Genomic DNA, 19,716 nt, shown 5'->3' with positions numbered 1-19,716 from the left:
ATACCAACGCTGTATCTATAGGACTTACGGATTATAAATGCCTGACAGCTTCAACAGCTAAAGTGAAATCAATTAAAACCCACAGCATTTACAATCAAAGAAGACATAACTGCCCCATAACTACCTAAGACTACAATTTTCACATGACAAAAAAAAAAAAGAAAAAGAAAAAAAAAAGGCCATTCAGACACCTTCAAAATCTGACAGGTCAAGAAAGAAGTTGGAAACAAAACCAACTTATAACCATCATCTCTCCCTTTGGCTTGTCAGATCAACGTTACCACGCCTGTGCAGCGACTGCGTTAGCCTGCCAGCTGCCACAAGGTGATTTTTCATGTCTTGTCAAAAAAAATCTTTTCTTCTATTTGCTCTGCATTAACATGTCAGGTTTATTGATCAAGCTCCCTTCTGCTTCCACAGCAGGGCACTGTGCTCTTATGCCTAAGGGGGCTTTGATGTCCTCATGGCATTCCAGGCCAAATAATGCACATACTAAATGGATTTAATGCAGAAAATGTGTCTCAGTGTGACAGCTACATTAATAACAGTCATTCATGCTGATAAATATGCATTTCTATCAAGAGATAACTACACCGCTCTTATTTTGCGTATTCACTACTCTTCTACTTACCAACAATTACACAATCACTTTCTGTAGCAATTCCATACTTAATCACTAAGTAGCATACCAACAGAGCAAGTGCCAGCAAATATGTCCATACAGACAGCTCAAACCTCATATGAATGGAATCTAATTTATTTAATATCCACACAAATGCTAAAATGCAAAAACATGTTCAGGTAGTCAAGTCACAGATACTTCATGATCTTCTAGTGTCAAGCGAGAGGTGTACAGAAAGGAGAGTAGAGGACACAGAAAACCCTATCCTGGTCACTGCCCATGAATTGATTCTTCACTACAAGAGCTGAAGTTACCTGGAGGTGAAGGTCATCCATTAAAAAAGGGGCTAAGGTGGTCTATGATGTTGCCATCACCTGAAGGGGTTAAAAGAAGCCATGAAGCCACGATCCCTATATAATTCAATGGAAAATAATCATGAGTGTCACCCATATTGACCAGTGATTTTTCAGGGGAAAAAAAAAATTTCTCAATACAGTTGTACTCAAAAGTTTACAAACCCCGGCAGAATTTTTGCTTTCTTGGACTTTTTTTTCAGAGAATATGAATGATAACACCAAAACTTTTTCTCCTCTCATGGTTACTGGTTGGGTGAAGCCATTTATTGTCAAACTGCTGTCTCTTCTCTTTTTAAATCACAACGACAGCCCAAAACATCCAAATGACCCTGACCAAAAGTTTACATTGCCTGGTGATTTTGGCCTGATAACATAATAATAATTTTATTTCTATAGCGCCAACATATTCCGCAGCACTTTACATGATAGAGGGGACTTGTACAGACAATAGACATTATAGACATTACAGCATAACAATAATCACATAGATCATAACAGATACCAAGAGGAATGAGGGCCCTGCTCACAAGCTTACAGTCTATGAGGAAAAAAGGGAGACACGAAAGGTGGATGGTAACAATTACTTTCATTGTTCGGACCAGCCCTAGTGTAAGAATCGGGTGTTCATGTAATGCTGCATGAACCGGTTATCAGCCGGTTAACAATACAAACATGCACAGAAGTTGACACAAATGGGTTTGAATGGCTATTAAAGGTAACATCCTCACCTGTGACCTGTGACAAATGCCAGGAACATTGTTCGGGATGCAAAGAAAAACCCACAAATAACATCAGCTGAAATACTGGACTCTCTGAAAACTAGTGGTGTGGCTGTTTCAAGATGCACAATAAGGAGGCACTTGAAGAAAAATGGACTGCATGGTCAAGTCACCAGAAAAAAGCCAAATGTAAACTTTTGAGCACAAGTGTATATTTGTTGATATCGCTAAGATATGCCATAATCTTGTTATTGGTGATGGAGGTCTTTTCAGCATTTCTCTGTCACTGCGGTACTCCCAACCACTGGGTGCTCAGGAAACTGCAATGCACCTACAGTATATTACAAAGACTAAATGAGGTGGATTTGTAGTTCCCTGCTCACAGAGTAGGTGGAAGTGTCGCCATGCGAGTAAGACCAGTGGAAACAAAGCTCCTAATTCCATTCTAAGGATCATCGATGTCTAAGAAGCCCAACCATCAAGAATCAGTAAGTGGTTTTATACGCCAACCCCAGCATTAGAAAATCTCTTTCAAAGTGTAGCCACTTACGCCATCAGAAGATGGGATTCAAGTTGCAGCTTTTATTTTTACATTTGTTTTATTTTCAATGTTTTACAGAACAGTAGTTTTTTTTACAAAATGTTTACAGTATTTGAGTAATAACAATTCTGCGTATATTGATAAGTGAATAGTAGAATTCATTGCGGAATGCATGGTATGATGACATAGGAGAGGTGTAGAGTTACAGATTAAATCATAACATTATCCTTTTATATATAGAAAGAACAGAATTTTGAAATGTTTGTGACTGATCTATGGCAAAGAAAGAAACAAAGGCACTCTTTGTGCGAATCAGCCCAGACTGGCTTACTCAAGCTCAATACTGAAAAGACTCACCTGGAATTGTTGTGCAAACTCAGGCACAACTCTGATGTTAGCAGACTGCAGCCCTCGTCATCAACCCCAGCTGAAGGTGAAGATATCAAACCAAGCAAAAAATTAATAGTTATTCCTTTTCTTATTTTTTGTTTGGATTTCTCTTAATGGGGTTTACAGAAATCCATTTGCTTGCTGCCAAAACCACTCAAAGTACTATGGTTAGCGTTCATAGCCATAATAGAGCATGTGGGTTACAGCAAATTGTCCTAAATCAGTGATTTGGAAACCACAAGTGGCTCACAACATTCAGCAGTGTGGCTCTCCAGAAAAGGGCTTGTCATCTACACTAATAATTCTGCAGACCTAGTTTCACCCTTGACACCAAAATAGTTACAAATGTTTTCAAGTTCATGATTTCTTATTTCTCTTAAATTAATTTGCATCACCTCCATTTCTTAGCTAAACATGGCACAAGCTGAGGACCTCTGGGTTGAGAATTCAGATTAAAACACTCCGACCGAAAAGTTCTGGCCTGGCCAGATATTCTGGTAGACAAAAGATGTACAAATTAATGTGCACAGAACTCATTGAAAATTTACATGTAGCCTCTAACTGTTGTTTTAAGGAAACTGTGGAGTGCTGTCAGTGAAACAGTAATACAGTACACACATAAATCAGGGAAGATAGAGGCTTTGAGAACTAATGGATTATTAAATGACCGAGTACAAGCAAGTTGTATAGCTGTAAGACAAAAGGGGGTTAGTATGAAAAAGAGGCCAACAAAGACTTAAAACTTAGAAAGGATGGCACACACAAACTGACAGGTGGGCACATAACTACATGTAAGATTGACGTGCAGAACAAATCTTGTTTAACACTTTACGACAGTGTGCACACTGTTCTGAAATCCTTGTTGTCACAATCAATAACAAGTATTTAATCTGATGACCAAAACTGTGAAGAGGAAAGAGTACAAACACACAAAACACTGTCCTAAACTTGGCTGCCACATTACTCCACAGTGGGATCAGGCTGATGTGCATGGCATGCATGTGACATGTCAGCACAATGCTTTCTCTATATTTCTTAAGCCCCCGTTACACACAGCGAGATCGCTAGCAATATCGCTGAAACGTCACAGGTTTTGTGACACAGCAGCGATATCGCTGTCGATGTCTGATACTTACCTGCGACCGGCTCCCCCGCTGGTTATCGCGGATCGCGCGAGAACGTCCTGGACCATTTCTCGTCGGTTGCTTCCTGCTGGGCTTCCTGTGGCGCCAACGAGCGACGCGTGGACGCGGGCGGGAGGACGTCAGGATCGCCGCGTCTGACAGGTAAGTAGCGATCCCTAACCGCTGCTATGTCGCTGGTGAGATCTGCCTGTGTGGCAGCTCACTAGCGACCACTTAGCGATGCACCAGCGATCCATATCGTTGTCGGGATCGCTGGTGCATCGCTTAGTGTAACGGTACCCTTACACTTAAAGAGGTTGTCCACTACTTTTACATTGTTGACCTAAATGGATAGGTCATCAATGTCTGATCGGCAGGGATCTGACAACCAGCACTCCCATCGATCAGCTGTCATCGGTGTCGGCAGCCGCTGGCCGAATGTACTCACTTGCCGAGCTGCTGTCTACTTGTAGTGGCTGCCACAGGATACTACACATTCGCCTCCTATTCAAATCAATAGGAGACGGATGTGCAGAAGTCAGCTGCGGCCCTTACAAGTGGGCAGAGCAGCGCAGCAAGTGGATACTTACTGCTGGCGGGCACCGATAACAGCTGATCGGCAAGGTGCCTGGTGTCAACTTTTCATTTTCTTTTTAAAAATCTTCTCTTTTCTCAAAAATGAAGCGATTTTTAATTTTCTACTTTACAGCTCGATCCAAGAGGTACCCAGAAGAGGAGTGCTGCTCCACTTGCAAGCTCTATACGTCAAAAGGAAATCTGTCAGTAGGATCAACCCTCCTAAGTCATCTATATGGGCATGTAGGTCATAAGAAGTTGTATATAATTATACATTGATATCTGTGATCTGATCTGATTCCATAGAAAGCCATGTTTTTCTTACATGTAAATGAGCTGTTCAGGACTATGAGCTAGACATGGATCTCTCTGAGAATCTGCCTCTAGAGCTTTTAATAAAATGGGTCGTTACTGATGTAACTAACACAGAACAGTAGAACTGAACTTTGTCTTATAACAACCACATTAGTAAATGTAGCTCTCACAGCTCTTGTATTGCAACAATTTTGCAGCCCTGTCTGCCTTTGAGATGGAAGCTGAGAGGAATCTGCAGATGTGTCAGGTATAATCACACACAGCTCTACAGTGAGATCAGGAGAGCAGAGAGCGGCCAATACACATCACAACGATAACCATTACATATCACACGGATAACTCCCCCTTTCATTTATAATAGGCTCTGGAAGTGGAGTCTCATGCAAATCAGTGTCCGGCTCATAACCTTGAAATGCTCATTTCCATAGAAGAAAAATGTGTATTTCTCTGGAATAAGACATCGGATCACAGATATCAAGATAGAATTATTCAGCTTCCTATGACCTACATGCCCATATAGACGGATTAGGAGTGTTGATCAGACAAATTTCCTTTAAGACTGGAAGAGTCCCTCTGAAGCTGGATGTATCGCTAAATCCAGCCAACTTCAGTCTCTTTAAGCTTCTCTGATGATGCAGAGGCAAAGCTGTCACTGCGAGCAGCATGGCAGAGCACTCAGTTCAAATCATCAGAACAACCACGCCACTGCTCCAGATTGTCAATCTTCAGGAGCATACCTTCCCTGGCAACGAGGAAGTCAGGTAGCAGTGGTGCTTGCAGAAACATACAGTTTACAAGGTCAAAATAGGTGAAAGGTCCTCTTTCAGCATTCAATCTTTAAACAGCACCATTCCACTAGTGCAGCTCCTTCAAGGCTTATTTCCCTTAAGCAACTTCTCACTCCAAATAAACAAAATAATAAGATTTGAGAGTCTTCATTGGTTGATACTTTTTAATGGCTAATGGAAAAGATGGCAACAAATTGCTAGCTTTGTAGACTACTCAGTTCTCTTCATCAGGCATAGAATAACACAAAATCTGAAGAGTCACATATTTATACACAAGACACAGGAATAATGCAATAGACAAAACAAGTGATGTGAAGCAGAACTATCAATGTGGGACGGAGAGAAAATAGTTGTGGCCGTAAATATTGGAACAGTTCATAGATGAAGAGTGTGAAAGTTTTATTGTTCTGTGATTGAGGTCTGGTCCAGGATTGTGACGCCCCCAAATGGTCTGAGGAGCACATTACTTAGTTGTTATAGAAAGACATAAATCCATGCAACACATTCATTCCTGCACTGAATGTGTGAAAGGTTGTCATAAGTTTATACTCCCAAATTTTTCTGTCTCTCTGAGATCTGAAGTTACCTTTTAATGCTAGTAATTTCATGTCCACGATGCTGGGATCAGGGATACAAAAATGTTTGGCCACAAGTAGATATATTCTTTTTTCTTTTATTGCGTCGTGATGAGACTTCATTCTTGTTCTAAGTTTTTGCCCTGTCTCTCCTACATACAGACTCCCATCTGGACATTTGGTACATATAATTAAGATATTTGTATTTCCAGATTAAAAACTGGAATTTAGACACTTACACTGCGGAGAGTTTTTCCAGTGAGTCTCTGGACGTAAGCTTAAACCTTTACAGGATATTCTAAATATGGTTTAACATTATTACATATGAAAATACAAAAGTAATTTGGCAATCAGTATATAGTCCAGTGTGGTCTGTCACATCATTAGCTCATGATAAATTAAGAAAGTAAAGGGTCAGGAGTTGATTTGCATTTCATAGCTTTTAATGGTTAACTCTTAATTAGCAAACCAGAGCTATATCAATGCAAATTCAAGAATATGTTAATAGGCAAAAAAGCAACCTATCAAAGTGATAGCTGAACCTTTAGGAGTGGTCAAACCAACAATTTGATAAATTTTTATAAAAAATAGGAATTCACAAGGGAGCACAACTAACACCAAACAGGCGAGGAAGAGCAAGAAAGATAACTAAAGTGGATAATTGCAAAATTCACAGATGAATAATGATCAAAACATACCATAAAAGCAGGATAAAAGCTTCCTAAAGAAAACTCATGGAATATCCTTCAATGACCTACTCAGTCAACTGATCTGGAAATTCCTAATATGTTTGTAAAATGTCCTTAATAAAAGCAAGAAATATACCGTTCTATCAAATCTGAATGCTCTGCTTCAAATCCAATCCACATACAAGAGTGCAGAGGTTAAATTAGGAAAACTTCTGAACTCAAATGTACTTCTAACAATGCATTTTAAGTCATTAATTGGTGAACAGTCACTACGTATACAAGTTACCGTATTTTTTGGACTATAAGATGCACTTTTTTCCTCACAAAATTTGGAGGAAAATAAGGGGTTACCATGATTAAGGATAATTGCTGAAACGCGTTGGTCATATTTCTGCCTCTTGTGTTACCCACATTGTTTTTTCATGTTTTTAAAAAGAAAAGAAAAAACTGTTTTTAATACATCAGTGGATTGTTTCATTGCTGGAGCACATCTCTTTTTTTCTGCAAAATAAGGGGTGCGTCTTACAGTCCGGATGTATCTACTGTGGATGGTGAGGTGGGGGAGCAGTAGCAGGTCACAGGAGTCAGGAGCTGGCTGCTGTGGCTAACACTTGTGCCTGCTGCTGAGAAATTAATATTCACTGCTCCCCACACCCATAGTCCCTCCCACCTGCACTGCACTCATGTCGAGAAGTGGGAGGCGACTATGGGCATGGGGAGCAGTGAATATTCATTTCACTTTAATAGCGGGCAGTGTTAGCTTCAGCCACCTGCAGCTGAGAGATCATGTGTGCCCACTACTAAAGCAAATGAATATTCACTGCTCTCCACTCACATGGGAATGGAGAGAAGTGAATATTCATTCTCTTTATTAGCAGGAAGTGGTAGCCACAGCCACCGGCTCCTGCAGCTGCTGGACTATCACGTGTGTTCGCTACTAAAAGTAAATATTCACTGTTCTTCACGCCCATGGGAGTGGAAAGCAGAGAATATTAATTCCCTTTAGTAGCAGTCACATATGATTGCTCAGCTGCAGGAAGCAGGCAGCTGCAGCTAACACTGCCTGCTATTAAAGCGAATGAATGTTCACTGCTCTCCACTCCTATAGTCCCAGGGGTGGGGAGCAGTGAGTATTCTGGCAGCTGTCCTCAGCTTGTAGGCAGCGCATGACATTATTGTCATGCGCTGCTTACAAGCTGAAATCAGCTACTGGCATCAGAACAGGACGCTGCGAGGGGCCGCAGGGTAGGCAAGTAGAATGTTTATGTTTTTTTATTGTTTTTCTGATGAGGGCCATGCATACCAGGATAGGGAAGAGGGGGCTATGCATACCAGGATAGGCAAGGGGTCATGCATTACAGGATAGGGATGAGGGTGGCATGCATACCAGGATAGGGATGAGGGGCCATGCATACCAGGATAGGGATGAGGGGGCCAAGCATACCAGAATAGAGATAAGAGGATCATGTATACTAGGATGGTGATGAGGGGGGCTATGTATACCTTGATTGGGGAGATGTTTTTTTATATATCTCTCTCTCTCTCTCTATCTCTGGATGGGGGATATTAGTACAGAAATGACCCCATTTTTTATTCAATTTTTTTTCTATTTTCCGTCTTTAAAGCATGCATCTTATCACCCAATGAGTCTTATAGTCCGAAAAATACGGTAGTAACCAGCAGCCCGGCATACACAGAATAACCTGCTACAGGCGTCAAATGATCAAATTGTTACGAAAAAGCAACAAACATATTTAAACATTAGGAAACCATTAGGGAAGAAACAAACTGCCTATTGTGCTCCACACAATGCAGTATTCACTTACCTCAATAAGTTAAAGCTCAGATCCAGTCTCTTTGCTTGATGTCCATATTTTTTGCTCAGAAATGATGGAATCTTAGTGCAGTCTTTCCCAATATAAGATACCTAATATAAAAAAAAATCACTTTACTAATTTTGTAATGAAGCTGGTGATCAAGAACAAACTCTATAGCTTACAGCTTGCTGCCAAGGTTACCAGCCATATCTGCAGCCAACCAGAGGTGGCCACTTTCCTATGCAATGAGCACAATGTTTGGAAGTTTTTCTTGCAAGCAATTCTCTGAAGCTGGCCAGATCGCTGATGAGGGTGGTGATGTCAAAGGATAGAAAATGTGGAAGCCAGGTGGCAAAGTGATCCAGGAACTGACAGGAGGATGATACACAACTGCCACTAACATGGAGACGGGGATGTAGAGTCTGACAGCATGGACCTCAAAAGAAGGGAAGAAAAGTGAGGGTACTTGAGGGATAAGCTGAAAGTACCTTTAGTAATATTTCTGCTAACGTGTGACAGATGACAAGTAGCCGAATGAAGTATGGAATTGCAGTCTGTGGGTTTTTTGTATGGTGAGACAAGGACAGAGCAATTGTTCCTGTCACCACATAGTAAAACATCCAAAAAAATGATAAAAAACGGATGATGTGTATATATGAAGGTGAGATTAAAAGTATTACAGTTGATATACTTAATGAATTTGTGAATCTCCTCTTGGGCACCCGACCAGATAAACAGCAGGTTGTCTATGTAACGGCCAAACCATTTGATGTGGTCACAAAATGGGTTGTCATCATTGAAAATAAAGTTCTCTTCCAATACTGCCATGACTGTTAGCGAATGAGGGTGAAAACTTGCCACTCATTCCTTGTCATTGCAAAAAGAATTCATTGTTAAATGAATAAAGTTATGTTTCAGGAGAAATGACACTGATATTATTAGAATATCTTGAATAGCAACAGAATAAGTACTGTACTTGTGTAGAAAATGTGTGAGGGATATAGTCCAACCACATCAATAGTAATACACGTGTTGTCAGGGAGCCATAGAAAGTTGGAAAATGTAGTTACAATAGCTTTTGTGTCTCTAATATACCCCGGAATATTAACCCCTTGCCGACCTGTGACACAGTGTATGCGTCAAGAAAGTCGGTGCCAATTCGACCCATGACGCATACCCTGTGTCATGACTTCAAAGCCCCCCTGCGGGTCGGGTGACCGGGTTCACGGAAAGGTCACCCGACCCGCAGTGACAGGACCCTTTGTGATTCACCACGGGGGGGGTGGCTTAGTACCACCGTGGCTACGATCACTCTGATTGGCTGTTGAAAGTGAAACAGCCAATCAGAGCGATAGTAATAGTTCGTCAAAGAAATTTGAGGAACTATTACAATCCATCCATGGCCAATGCTGAAGTAGCATCGGACATGGCTGGAGACACTAAGTTAACCCCCCCCGCCAATTGACGGCACCGATCGGCCGACGCCACCGACTGACAGGATCGGCCGCCGCTGTCACAAATCTGCCCCCCTCCCTCCGATCCCCCCCACGATACTCACTAACCCCCCCATGGCCGTCCCGGTCCATGGGCGCCGCCATCTTGGAAAATGGCGGGCGCATGCGCAGTGCACCCACCGGCATTTCCCGGTGGCAGATTCATTTTTTTTTATTTTGATCACTGTGAAACTCTCACAGTGATCAAAATAAAAAAAAGTAAATCACCGCCCCCTTATCACCCCCCCATAGGGACAAATAATAAAATATTTTTATTTTTCAATTAGGGTTAGAAATAGGGCTAGGGTTAGGGGTGGGTTGGGAATAGGGTTAGGTTTGTGATTAGGGTTATGATTAGGGTTGCGATTAGGGTTAGGGGTGTGTTAGGGTTAGGATTGGAGTTAGAATTGAGGGGTTTCCACTGTTTAGGCATATCAGGGGGTCTCCAAACATTACATGGTGCCACCATTTATTCCAGCCAATTTTGCGTTCAAAGAGTCAAACAGTGCTGCCTCCATTCCGAGCCCCGACGTGTGCCAAAACAGTGGTTTACCCCCACATACGGGGTATCAGTGCACTCAGGAAAAAATGCACAACAACTTTGGGGGTCTAATTTCTCTTGTTACCCTTGGGAAAATTAAAAATTGGAGGCTAAAAAAATGTTTGTTGAGAAAAAATTATTTTTTATTTTCATGGCTCTACGTTATAAACTTCTGTGAAGCACTTGGGGGTTCAACGTGCTCACCACACATCTAGATTAGTTCCTTGGGTGGTCTAGCTTCCAAAATGGGGTCACTTGTGGGAGGTTTCCACTGTTTACGTACATCAGGGGCTCTGCAAACGTAACATGACGCCCACAGACCATTCCATCAAGTCGACATTTCAAAACGTTATTACTTCCCTTCCGAGCCCCAACGTGTACCCAAACAGTGGTCCCCCCCCACATATGGGATACCAGCGTACTCAGGACAAACTGGACAACTTTTGGGGTCCAATTTATCCTGTTGCCCTTGTGAAAATAAAACATAGTGGGCTAAAAATCATTTTTTGAGGGAAAAAAATATTTTTTATTTTCACGGTTCTGCGTTATAAACGTCTGTGAAGCACTTGGGGGTTCAGAGTGCTCACCACACATCTAGATAAGCTCCTTAGGGGGTCTAGTTTCCAAAATGGGGTCACTTGTGGGGGAGCTCCAAAGTTTAGGCACACAGGGGCTCTCCAAACACGACATGGTGTCCGCTAACGATTGGAGCTAATTTTCCATTCAAAAAGTCAAATGGTGCTCCTTCCCTTCCGGGCCCTGCCGTGCGCCCAAACAGTGGTTTATGACCACATATGAGGTATCGGTGTACTCAGGAGAAATTGCCCAACAAATTTTAGGATCCAGTTTATCCTGTTGCCTATGTGAAAATGAAAAAACTGAGGTTAAAAGAAAATTTTTATGAAAAAAAAGTACTTTTTTTTACGGATCAATTTGTAAAGCACCTGGGGGTTCAAATTGCTCATTATGCATCTAGATAAGTTCCTTGGAGGGTCTAGTTTCCAAAGTGGGGTCACTTGTGGGGGAGGCACACAGGGGCTCTCCAAACGCGACATGGCAACCGCTAAATATTCCAGCATATTTTTGATTCAAAAAGTCAAATGACGCTCCTTCCCTTCTGAGCCCTGCCGTGTGCCCAAACAGTGGTTTATGACCACATATGATGTATCGTTGTACTCAGGAGAAATTGCCCAACAAATTTTAGGATCCATTTTATCCTGTTACCCACGTGAAAATGAAAAAATTGATGCTAAAAGAAAATTTTTGTTGGAAAAATTAAAACGTCCATTTTTTCCTTCCACGTTGCTTTAGTTCCTGTGAAGCACCTGACGGGTTAATAATCTTCTTGAATGTAGTTTTGAGTAGCTTGAGGGGTGCAGTTTTTAGAATGGTGTCACTGTTGGGTATTTTCTGCCACATATACCCCTCAAAGTTACTTCAAATGTGAGGTGGTCCCTAAAAAAATGGTTTTGTAAATTTTGTTGTAAAAATGAGAAATCGCTGGTCAACTTTTAACCCTTATAACTTCCTAACAAAAAAATTTTTGTTTCCAAAATTGTGCTGATGTAAAGTAGACATGTGGGAAATGTTATTTAGTAACTATTTTGTGTCACATACTTCTCTGGTTTAACAGAATAAAAACTCAAAATTCGAAAATTTTTTCACATATAAACGCAAAAATTATCGACCTAAATTTACCACTAACATGAAGCCCAATATGTCACGAAAAAACAAGCTCAGAATCGCTAGGATGCGTTGAAGCGTTCCTGAGTTATTACCTGATAAAGGGACACTGGTCAGAATTGCAAAAAATGGCCAGGTCATTAAGGTCAAAATAGCCTGGGTCATGAAGGGGTTAATCACCAATGGTTGTAAATGGTGATCAACCCAGGCTCCCAACTGTTCATTCATTGATCCTTTACCCGATATAATCGGACTGAGTGGAAGTGGAAACATATTTTTGTGCATTTTGGGCAATGAATGAAAAACGGGAGTCACTCGGTTGACCATGTACAAATATTCATTGATTTTTCTATCAATTCCTCCCATATATATCCCTTCATTTAATAGGGATTTAAGTTAATTTTGAAAAAGTGTTGTAGGGTTCACAGGTGTTTCGTATGTAATAAATCAAGATTGAGAGTTTTGTATAGACCAGCATTAATAAGCACCACTGCGCCCCCCTTGTCTGCAGAGCGGACGATCAGATCCATATTTTTCTGGAGCACTTCCAGGCCTGCCTAATCAAGATGGGTTAAATTTCTGTAAACATGTTTATTACTATTGAGGAGTGCAAAAAGTTCCCTCTCAATCAGTTCCTAGAAACAGTCCAGAACCGGGGTTCTCAAATGAATAGGATAAAAATATGGGTTAGTCATAGAAAAAGTCTCATTTCTGGAGCATGAATATATTAGGGATTCAGAATAGAGAGCTCTCATATTGAAAAAAATGTTTCAGGAAATATTGTTAAATGATGGAAATTCTGTATCAGACATTTGAGAGCAAGTATCCGTGGATGTTTCTGTAAAATGACTGTAAAGTTCTGTGCAAAGTGTCAGATCAGCGATCTGACACTCTATAGTGATGTCCCACCCTGGGACAAAGTAAAAATTAAAAAAAAAAAAATTATACTGTGTAAAAAAATTCCTAAATAAATAAAAATTTCCCCAATAAATACATTTATGTAAATAAAAAAAACAATAAAAGTACACATATTTAGTATCGCCGTGTCCATAACGACCCACCCTATAAAACTGCCCCACTAATTAACCCCTTCAGTGAACACCATAGAAAAATAAAAAACAAGGCAAAAAGCAATGCTTTATCATCATACCGCCAAACAAAAAAAATGAGTTATTACCTCATAAAAGGGACTATGGTCAGAATAGTAAAAATTGGCCCGGTCATTAACATGCAAACCACCCTTGGGGGTAAAGGCGTTAAATACCAGTCTGAATAAGGAATCAACATCCATGAATCCTGTTTGGAACCTATTGAGCTACATATTGTCAGAGGCACAACTTTCTCTGCTAAAAAAAGGCTTAAGTTTTTCTCCGACAATCACATGCATATATTCCATACCATCTTGGACATTAACAAATTTGGCAAAATCTAACTCTTACCCCTTTATCCTTGATGGTGGTTTGCATGTTAATGACCAGGCCAATTTTTACAATTCTGACCACTGTCACTATAAGGTAATAACTCTGGAACGCTTTAACGGATCCCAGTGATATTAAGATTTTTTTTTTGTGACATATTGTGCTTCTTGATAGTGGTAAAATTTCTTCAGTATGACTTGCCTTTATTTGTGAAAGAAAAAGGAAATTTGGTGAGAATTTGGAAGATTTCGCAGTTTTCCAACTTTGAATTTTCATGCCCTTAAATCACAGACATATGTCACACAAAATAGTTGATAAATAACATTTCCCTCATGTCTTCTTTACATCAGCACAATTTTGGAACCAATATTTTTTTTTAGATACGAAGTTATAAGGTTTAAAAGTTTACCAGCAATTTTTAATTTTTCCAACAAAATTTACAAAACCATTATGATAGAAGATACCCAAAAGTGATACCATTCTAAAAACTGCACCCTCAAGGTACTCAAAACCACATTAAAAAATTGTATTAACCCTTCAAGTGCTTCACATGAATTTTTTTTTAAAAAATTAACATTTAACTTTTTTCACAAAAAATTGACTGCAGTTCCAAATTTTTTTTATTTTGACAACAGTAAAAGGAAAAAATGAACCCCAAAATTTGTTATGTAACTTCTCCTAAGCATGCTGATGCCCAATATGAGGGAGAAAACCACTGTTTGGGCGCATGGCAGAGCTTGGAACTGAAGGAGCGCCGTTAGACTTTTTGAATGCAAAATTTGGAACAATTGGCGGACGCCATGTCGCATTTGGAGAGCCTCTGATGTGCCTAAACAGAGAAACACCCTCACAAGTGACATCATTTTGTAAACTAGACCCCTCAGGGAACTGATCTAGATGTGTGGTGAGCACACATTGAACCACAGGTGCTTCACAAAAGTTAATAATGTTGAGCCATAAAAAAATATAAAATTTTTCCCACAAATGTTTTTAGCCCAAAATACTGCATTTTCATAATAGTAACTTGAGAAATTGCACCATCAAATTTGTTGTGCAATCTCTCCTGAGTAAGCCGATACCAAATGTGAGGGAGAAAACTACTGTTTGGGTGCACGTCAGGGCTCAGAAGGGAAGGAGCATCATTTTACTTTTTTCTATGTAAAATTTCCTGGTCTCATTAGCGGACATCATGTCCCATTTGAAGAGCCCCTGATGTGCCTAAACCATGGAAACCCCCACAAGTGACCCAATTTTGGAAACCAGACCCCTCAAGTAATTTACAGTGGTTACGGAAAGTATTCAGACCCCTTTAAATTTTTCACTTTGTTTCAATGCAGCCATTTGGTAAATTCAAAAAAGTTCATCTTTTCCTCATTAATGTACACGCTGCACCCCATCTTGATAAAAAAAACAAATGTAGAAATCTTTGCAAATTTATTAAAGAAAAACTGAAATATCACATGGTCATAAGTATTCAGAACCTTTGCTCAGTATTGAGTAGAAGCATCCTTTTGAGCTAGTACAGCCATGAGTCTTCTTGGGAATGATGCAACAAGTATTTCACACCTGGATTTGGGGGTCCTCTGCCATTCTTCCTTGCAGATCCTCTCTAGTTCCGTCAGGTTGGATGGTGAACATTGGTGGACAGCCATTTTCAGGTCTCTCCAGAGATGCTCAATTGGGTTTCAGTCAGGGCTCTGGCTGGGCCAGTCAAGAATGGTCACAGAGTTGTTCTGAAGCCACGCCTTTGTTATTTTAGCTGTGTGCTTAGAGTCATTGTCTTGTTGGAAGGTGAACCTTCAGCCAAGTCTGTGGTCCAGAGCACTCTGGAAGAGGTTTTCCTCCAGGATATCTCTGTACTGGGCTGCATTCATGTTTCCATCAATGGCAACCAGTCATCCTGGCCATGCAGTTGAAAAACACCCCCATAGCATGATGGAGGATCACAAGGAAATGGACAGCATGTGAGATAAATATGAATGTCTGAGCAAAGGGTCTGAATACTTATGACCATGTGATATTTTGTTTATTCTTTTTAAATAAATTTGCAGGCACTGTGCAAAGTTCAGAAGGCAAGGAGCGCCAGATTTTAAGGCTACGGTTTGCAGGTGCCATGACCAAATGGGAGAGCCCATGAGGTGCCAGAACAGCAGAACCCCAGATAAGTGACCCCATTTTACAAACACATCACAATGAATTCAACTAGGGGTGCAGTGATCAAATTGACACCACAGATGTGTCACAGAGGGTGTGTTACATTTGCACCAATCAAAATTTCTTTCTAGCCCCAAATTTTACATTTTCACAGAAGAAGTGGGTAAAAATGGCACCAAAATTTGTCCCACAATTTCTACTGAATGTGGCAATACCCCATATGTAGCTGTACAATACTACTTAGCCATACGGAGAGACTCTGGAGGAACGGAGCACTATTTGCCTCCTGGAGTGCAGATTTTCCTAAAAGAGTTTGCAGACTCCATATACAGAGCCCCTAACTGCTAGAAGAGCAGAATCCCCCCCCCCCCCCCCCAAGTAACCCCATTTTGGAAATTATACCCCTTTGGGAATTTTGCAGAAACAAGCCACAATGATTGTTGCTGAGTGAAAATTGCAAACTGCCGTTTTAGTGACCAGTACGTTGCAGTCTCTAGTACGTTATGCCCAGTCCCTGCTTCTGGACGCATGCACATGTAAGTAAGGTGGGCTCTCATTGCTTCAGAAATGCCAAACATGTGGATACTATATGTGATTTAGGTACACTGTAGGGCTCAGAAGAGAGGGGCATTTGGATTTGGGCGGACAGAATTTGCTGAATTTCTTTTGGACGGTTATGAAGACATTTCCTTTGTCCAGAGCCTTTGTACTGTCAGTAACATTGAAGCCCCCTGTATTTCCGTTAACAGATGACAGACCTGAGTGAGGGCATGCTTTTTTGTGGATTGAGTTGAAGCTTTTATTGAGAACATTTTACATAACGTTTGGGATCACTGGGAACTTAAGCCGTTCCGTGTGTGGTAAAAAATAAGTTTTATTCTTCATGTCAGTTTGATTACAGTGATACCTCTTTTTTTTTTTACGTTTTGGCACTTTTACACAATAAAAACTATTTTCAAGAAAAAAATAATTATTTTTGCATTGCTTTATTCTGAGAGCTTTAACTTTTTTTATTTCTCCGCTGATGGACCTGTATGATGGCTTGTTTTTTTGCAGGACAAGATGACGTTTTTAGTGGCATCATGATTATTTAATATCAGTCTTTTTGATCGCGTTTTATTCCACTTTTAGCTTGGCGGTATGATGAAAGAATTAAAATATTTATTTATGGATACAATATCTTGATTTTTTTTATTAGTTTTGAAATATTTTTACAATATATATTTCAATTATTTTAAAAAAAAATTTTTATTTTTTTTTAGCTTTTTTACTTTGTCCCACTATGGGACTATCATTTTTTGCAGGCTGATCGCTTCTACAGCATGGGGATGCAGCAGCATCCCCATGCTGTACAAACTGTCAGCTCTGCACTGACAGGGAAAGTTGCTAATCGTGCACTGCGCATGATTGTAACATCGCTGCCGACATCACTGCATGGGTTCCCTTCTCCTATCTTACTCACCACTCCGGGCCATGCTGTGAGTTCGGTCCTCTGCCTGCTCCATGCTGTGGGCCTCATGTCCTTGCTTGCTGCATACTTCTTGGCTGTATGCTTAGAATGGCGGCGCCGGCACTTCCTGAGTCTTATAGAGTGCACACCCCTAATTTGGTCCGAGCCTACACTCCGCTCTGCTTCCACTCCGCACCTTGCGGTTTTGCTCTGCCCCCGTACCGCACCTTGTGGTTCTGCTCTGCTCCCGTTCCGCACCTTGCAGTTCTGCTCTGCTCCCGTTCCGCACCTTGTGGTTCTGCTCTGCTTCCGTCCTACGGTTTTGATCCCTCCAGTCTGAACTGGTTCCTACCTGTCCTGTTCTCTTATCCTATGCATGCCTGCCAGAGTGCCAGCCGTGCCCACCTACCTGCCAGAGTGCCAGCTGTGCCTGCCAGCCGTGCCCTCCAGAGCAACAGTCATGCCCGTTTATACTTGCCCGCACCTGTCATTAGCGTTGTCCCGTGGGATCAGCTGCTACAGCCAGACACCGCCCTGGAATGGTACCTGGCAGCTACCTGCCACACAAGCCTGACCTCACCACTAGAGGCTCCAGTGAACATCAAGGTAGCTGCTTAGTCAAGCCCCTTCAGGGTAGTCTGGTTTGTGGCACAGTGGGGCCACAATCCACGCTCGTGCCATCCAGTCATGGCGCGAGCTTTACAATGATCAGCAAGTTTCCTAGCTCTGGTGACCCAGATGTCATTATGACAACATCCGGTCACCATGGCAAAGATTGGGATCCCACGTTACGCCTCGGTGTCTCCAAGCCAAAGGCAGAGGGGCTGTCAGCCCTCTTCCGGCTCACGGAATACTGTGATCATGTTCGATTGCATTTCAGGGGTTAAAGTGCCGGGAGCGGTGCATGACCTCTGTTTGCACTTAGTGCTAGGTGTCAGCTGTCAGAATCAGCGAATACCCAGCGACGATCACCCGCATACCACCCGTGTATGTTGGTAATTGCGGACATAATAATCCGTCCATAGTCAAATAGGCCCAGGACACAGGGATGGAATATTAAGTCCGATGTCAGAAAGAGGTTAAAAAGCTAGGCAGGTGGAACTTCAAATTCTTCAAAGCTAGGGCATAACTATGTCTTACCTGGCTCTGCTACAATGTGTCCTTTGTTACAGAAACAGGTTAAAATGTCATTTTACAGATACATCCATGGATCCTTGCTCTAGGTTGGCTGATACAGAGTTTCCACTATTTAACAATATTTCTTTTTGGGAACTGAAACATTTTTTCAATTTGAGAGCTCTCCATTCCGAATCCCTAATACATTCAGCCTCCAGAAATGAGACTTTTTCTATGACTAACCCTTAATTTTATCCTATTCATTTGAGAACCCAAGTTTTAGACCGTTTCCAGGAGCTGATTGAGAGGGAAATTTTTACACTTCACAATAGTACTAAACATGTTTAAGAAATTTAACCCATCTTGATTCAGCAGGCTCCAGAAAAATATGGATTTGATCATCCTCAGGGGGCGCAGTGGTGCTTATTAATGCTTGTCTATACAAAACATTCAATCTTGAATTATTACATAAGAAACACCTGTGCAAAAAGCACCCTGTGAAGCCTACAACACTTTTTCAAAATTAACTTAAATCCCTATCAAATGAAGGGGGTATATATGTCAGGATATAGAAAAATCAGTGAATATTTGTACATAGTCAACCCAGTGACTCCCATATTTCACTCATTGCCCAAAATGCACAAAAACATTTTTCCACCTCCACTCAGACCAATTATGTTAGGGCTGGCGGAGCACACCAAATAATATAAAGGTAGTAAGGTGCGTTCACAGCCTGGGGTCCACCGTGCAGATATGTTACCTGCTGCCCGGTAATGGCGGAAGCTATATGGCAGTATAATAGAAGAACACATGCGGATTAATGTCATCGGGTGTGTACAGATGTGGACTCTGTTGCTTCACAGAACCGCTCTACCATGGCATATAAATGCCGTAGCCTGTTAAAGCTCACAGAGCTCAGCAAAGTGAGCACTAGGGTACAGTCACAGGACTCTGCCCTAAAGACACAGGGTTAGAGTCCCTCTAGACCCACTAAGCACGCGGCGTCGCACCTGCAAATGCCACTAATTGACGCTGGTTACTGTGGAGTGCAGACAAAGTGCACAGTGGCGTACAGGCAAGCCGCTACTTAGCGCTGGTGCTAGACCCTGACTCTGCCTCCTACCTGCACTATCACTGCAGGGGGCATTTATGCACACTTTATCCAAGTACAGTTTATCAAAGTACTGGCAGTTATAACATGGATGAATGTGACACGCATCTCTATTCTCTTCATACAGGTAACCAGCTTTTCCAATCTCTGCTCTGAATCCACTCCTGTGTCTCCATTCAATGTCAGCAAGCAGTTAATCCTGAATGCTATCTCTGTGTTTTCAACTCTGCAAGCTTAC

At 41.4% G+C, this 19,716-nt stretch overlaps 1 protein-coding gene across 1 annotated transcript in view; it reads right to left on the bottom strand.

The window, feature by feature from the left end:
• Window positions 1-19,716, bottom strand: part of LRMDA (leucine rich melanocyte differentiation associated) — a 1,311,384-nt gene that overhangs the window by 1,241,486 nt on the left and 50,182 nt on the right. The window contains exon 2 of the mRNA XM_073571197.1: window positions 8,522-8,622. Within this exon, the coding sequence (XP_073427298.1) occupies window positions 8,522-8,622 (101 nt within the window). The remainder of the gene's footprint in view (window positions 1-8,521; window positions 8,623-19,716) is intronic.

Source organism: Dendrobates tinctorius, unplaced genomic scaffold, assembly GCF_039654945.1.
Source record: "Dendrobates tinctorius isolate UK_male_01 unplaced genomic scaffold, ASM3965494v1 ptg000028l, whole genome shotgun sequence".
NCBI lineage: Eukaryota > Metazoa > Chordata > Amphibia > Anura > Dendrobatidae > Dendrobates > Dendrobates tinctorius.
The sequence above is the reverse complement of the archived record's forward strand: the minus strand, read 5'-3'. Positions and strand labels throughout refer to the sequence as shown.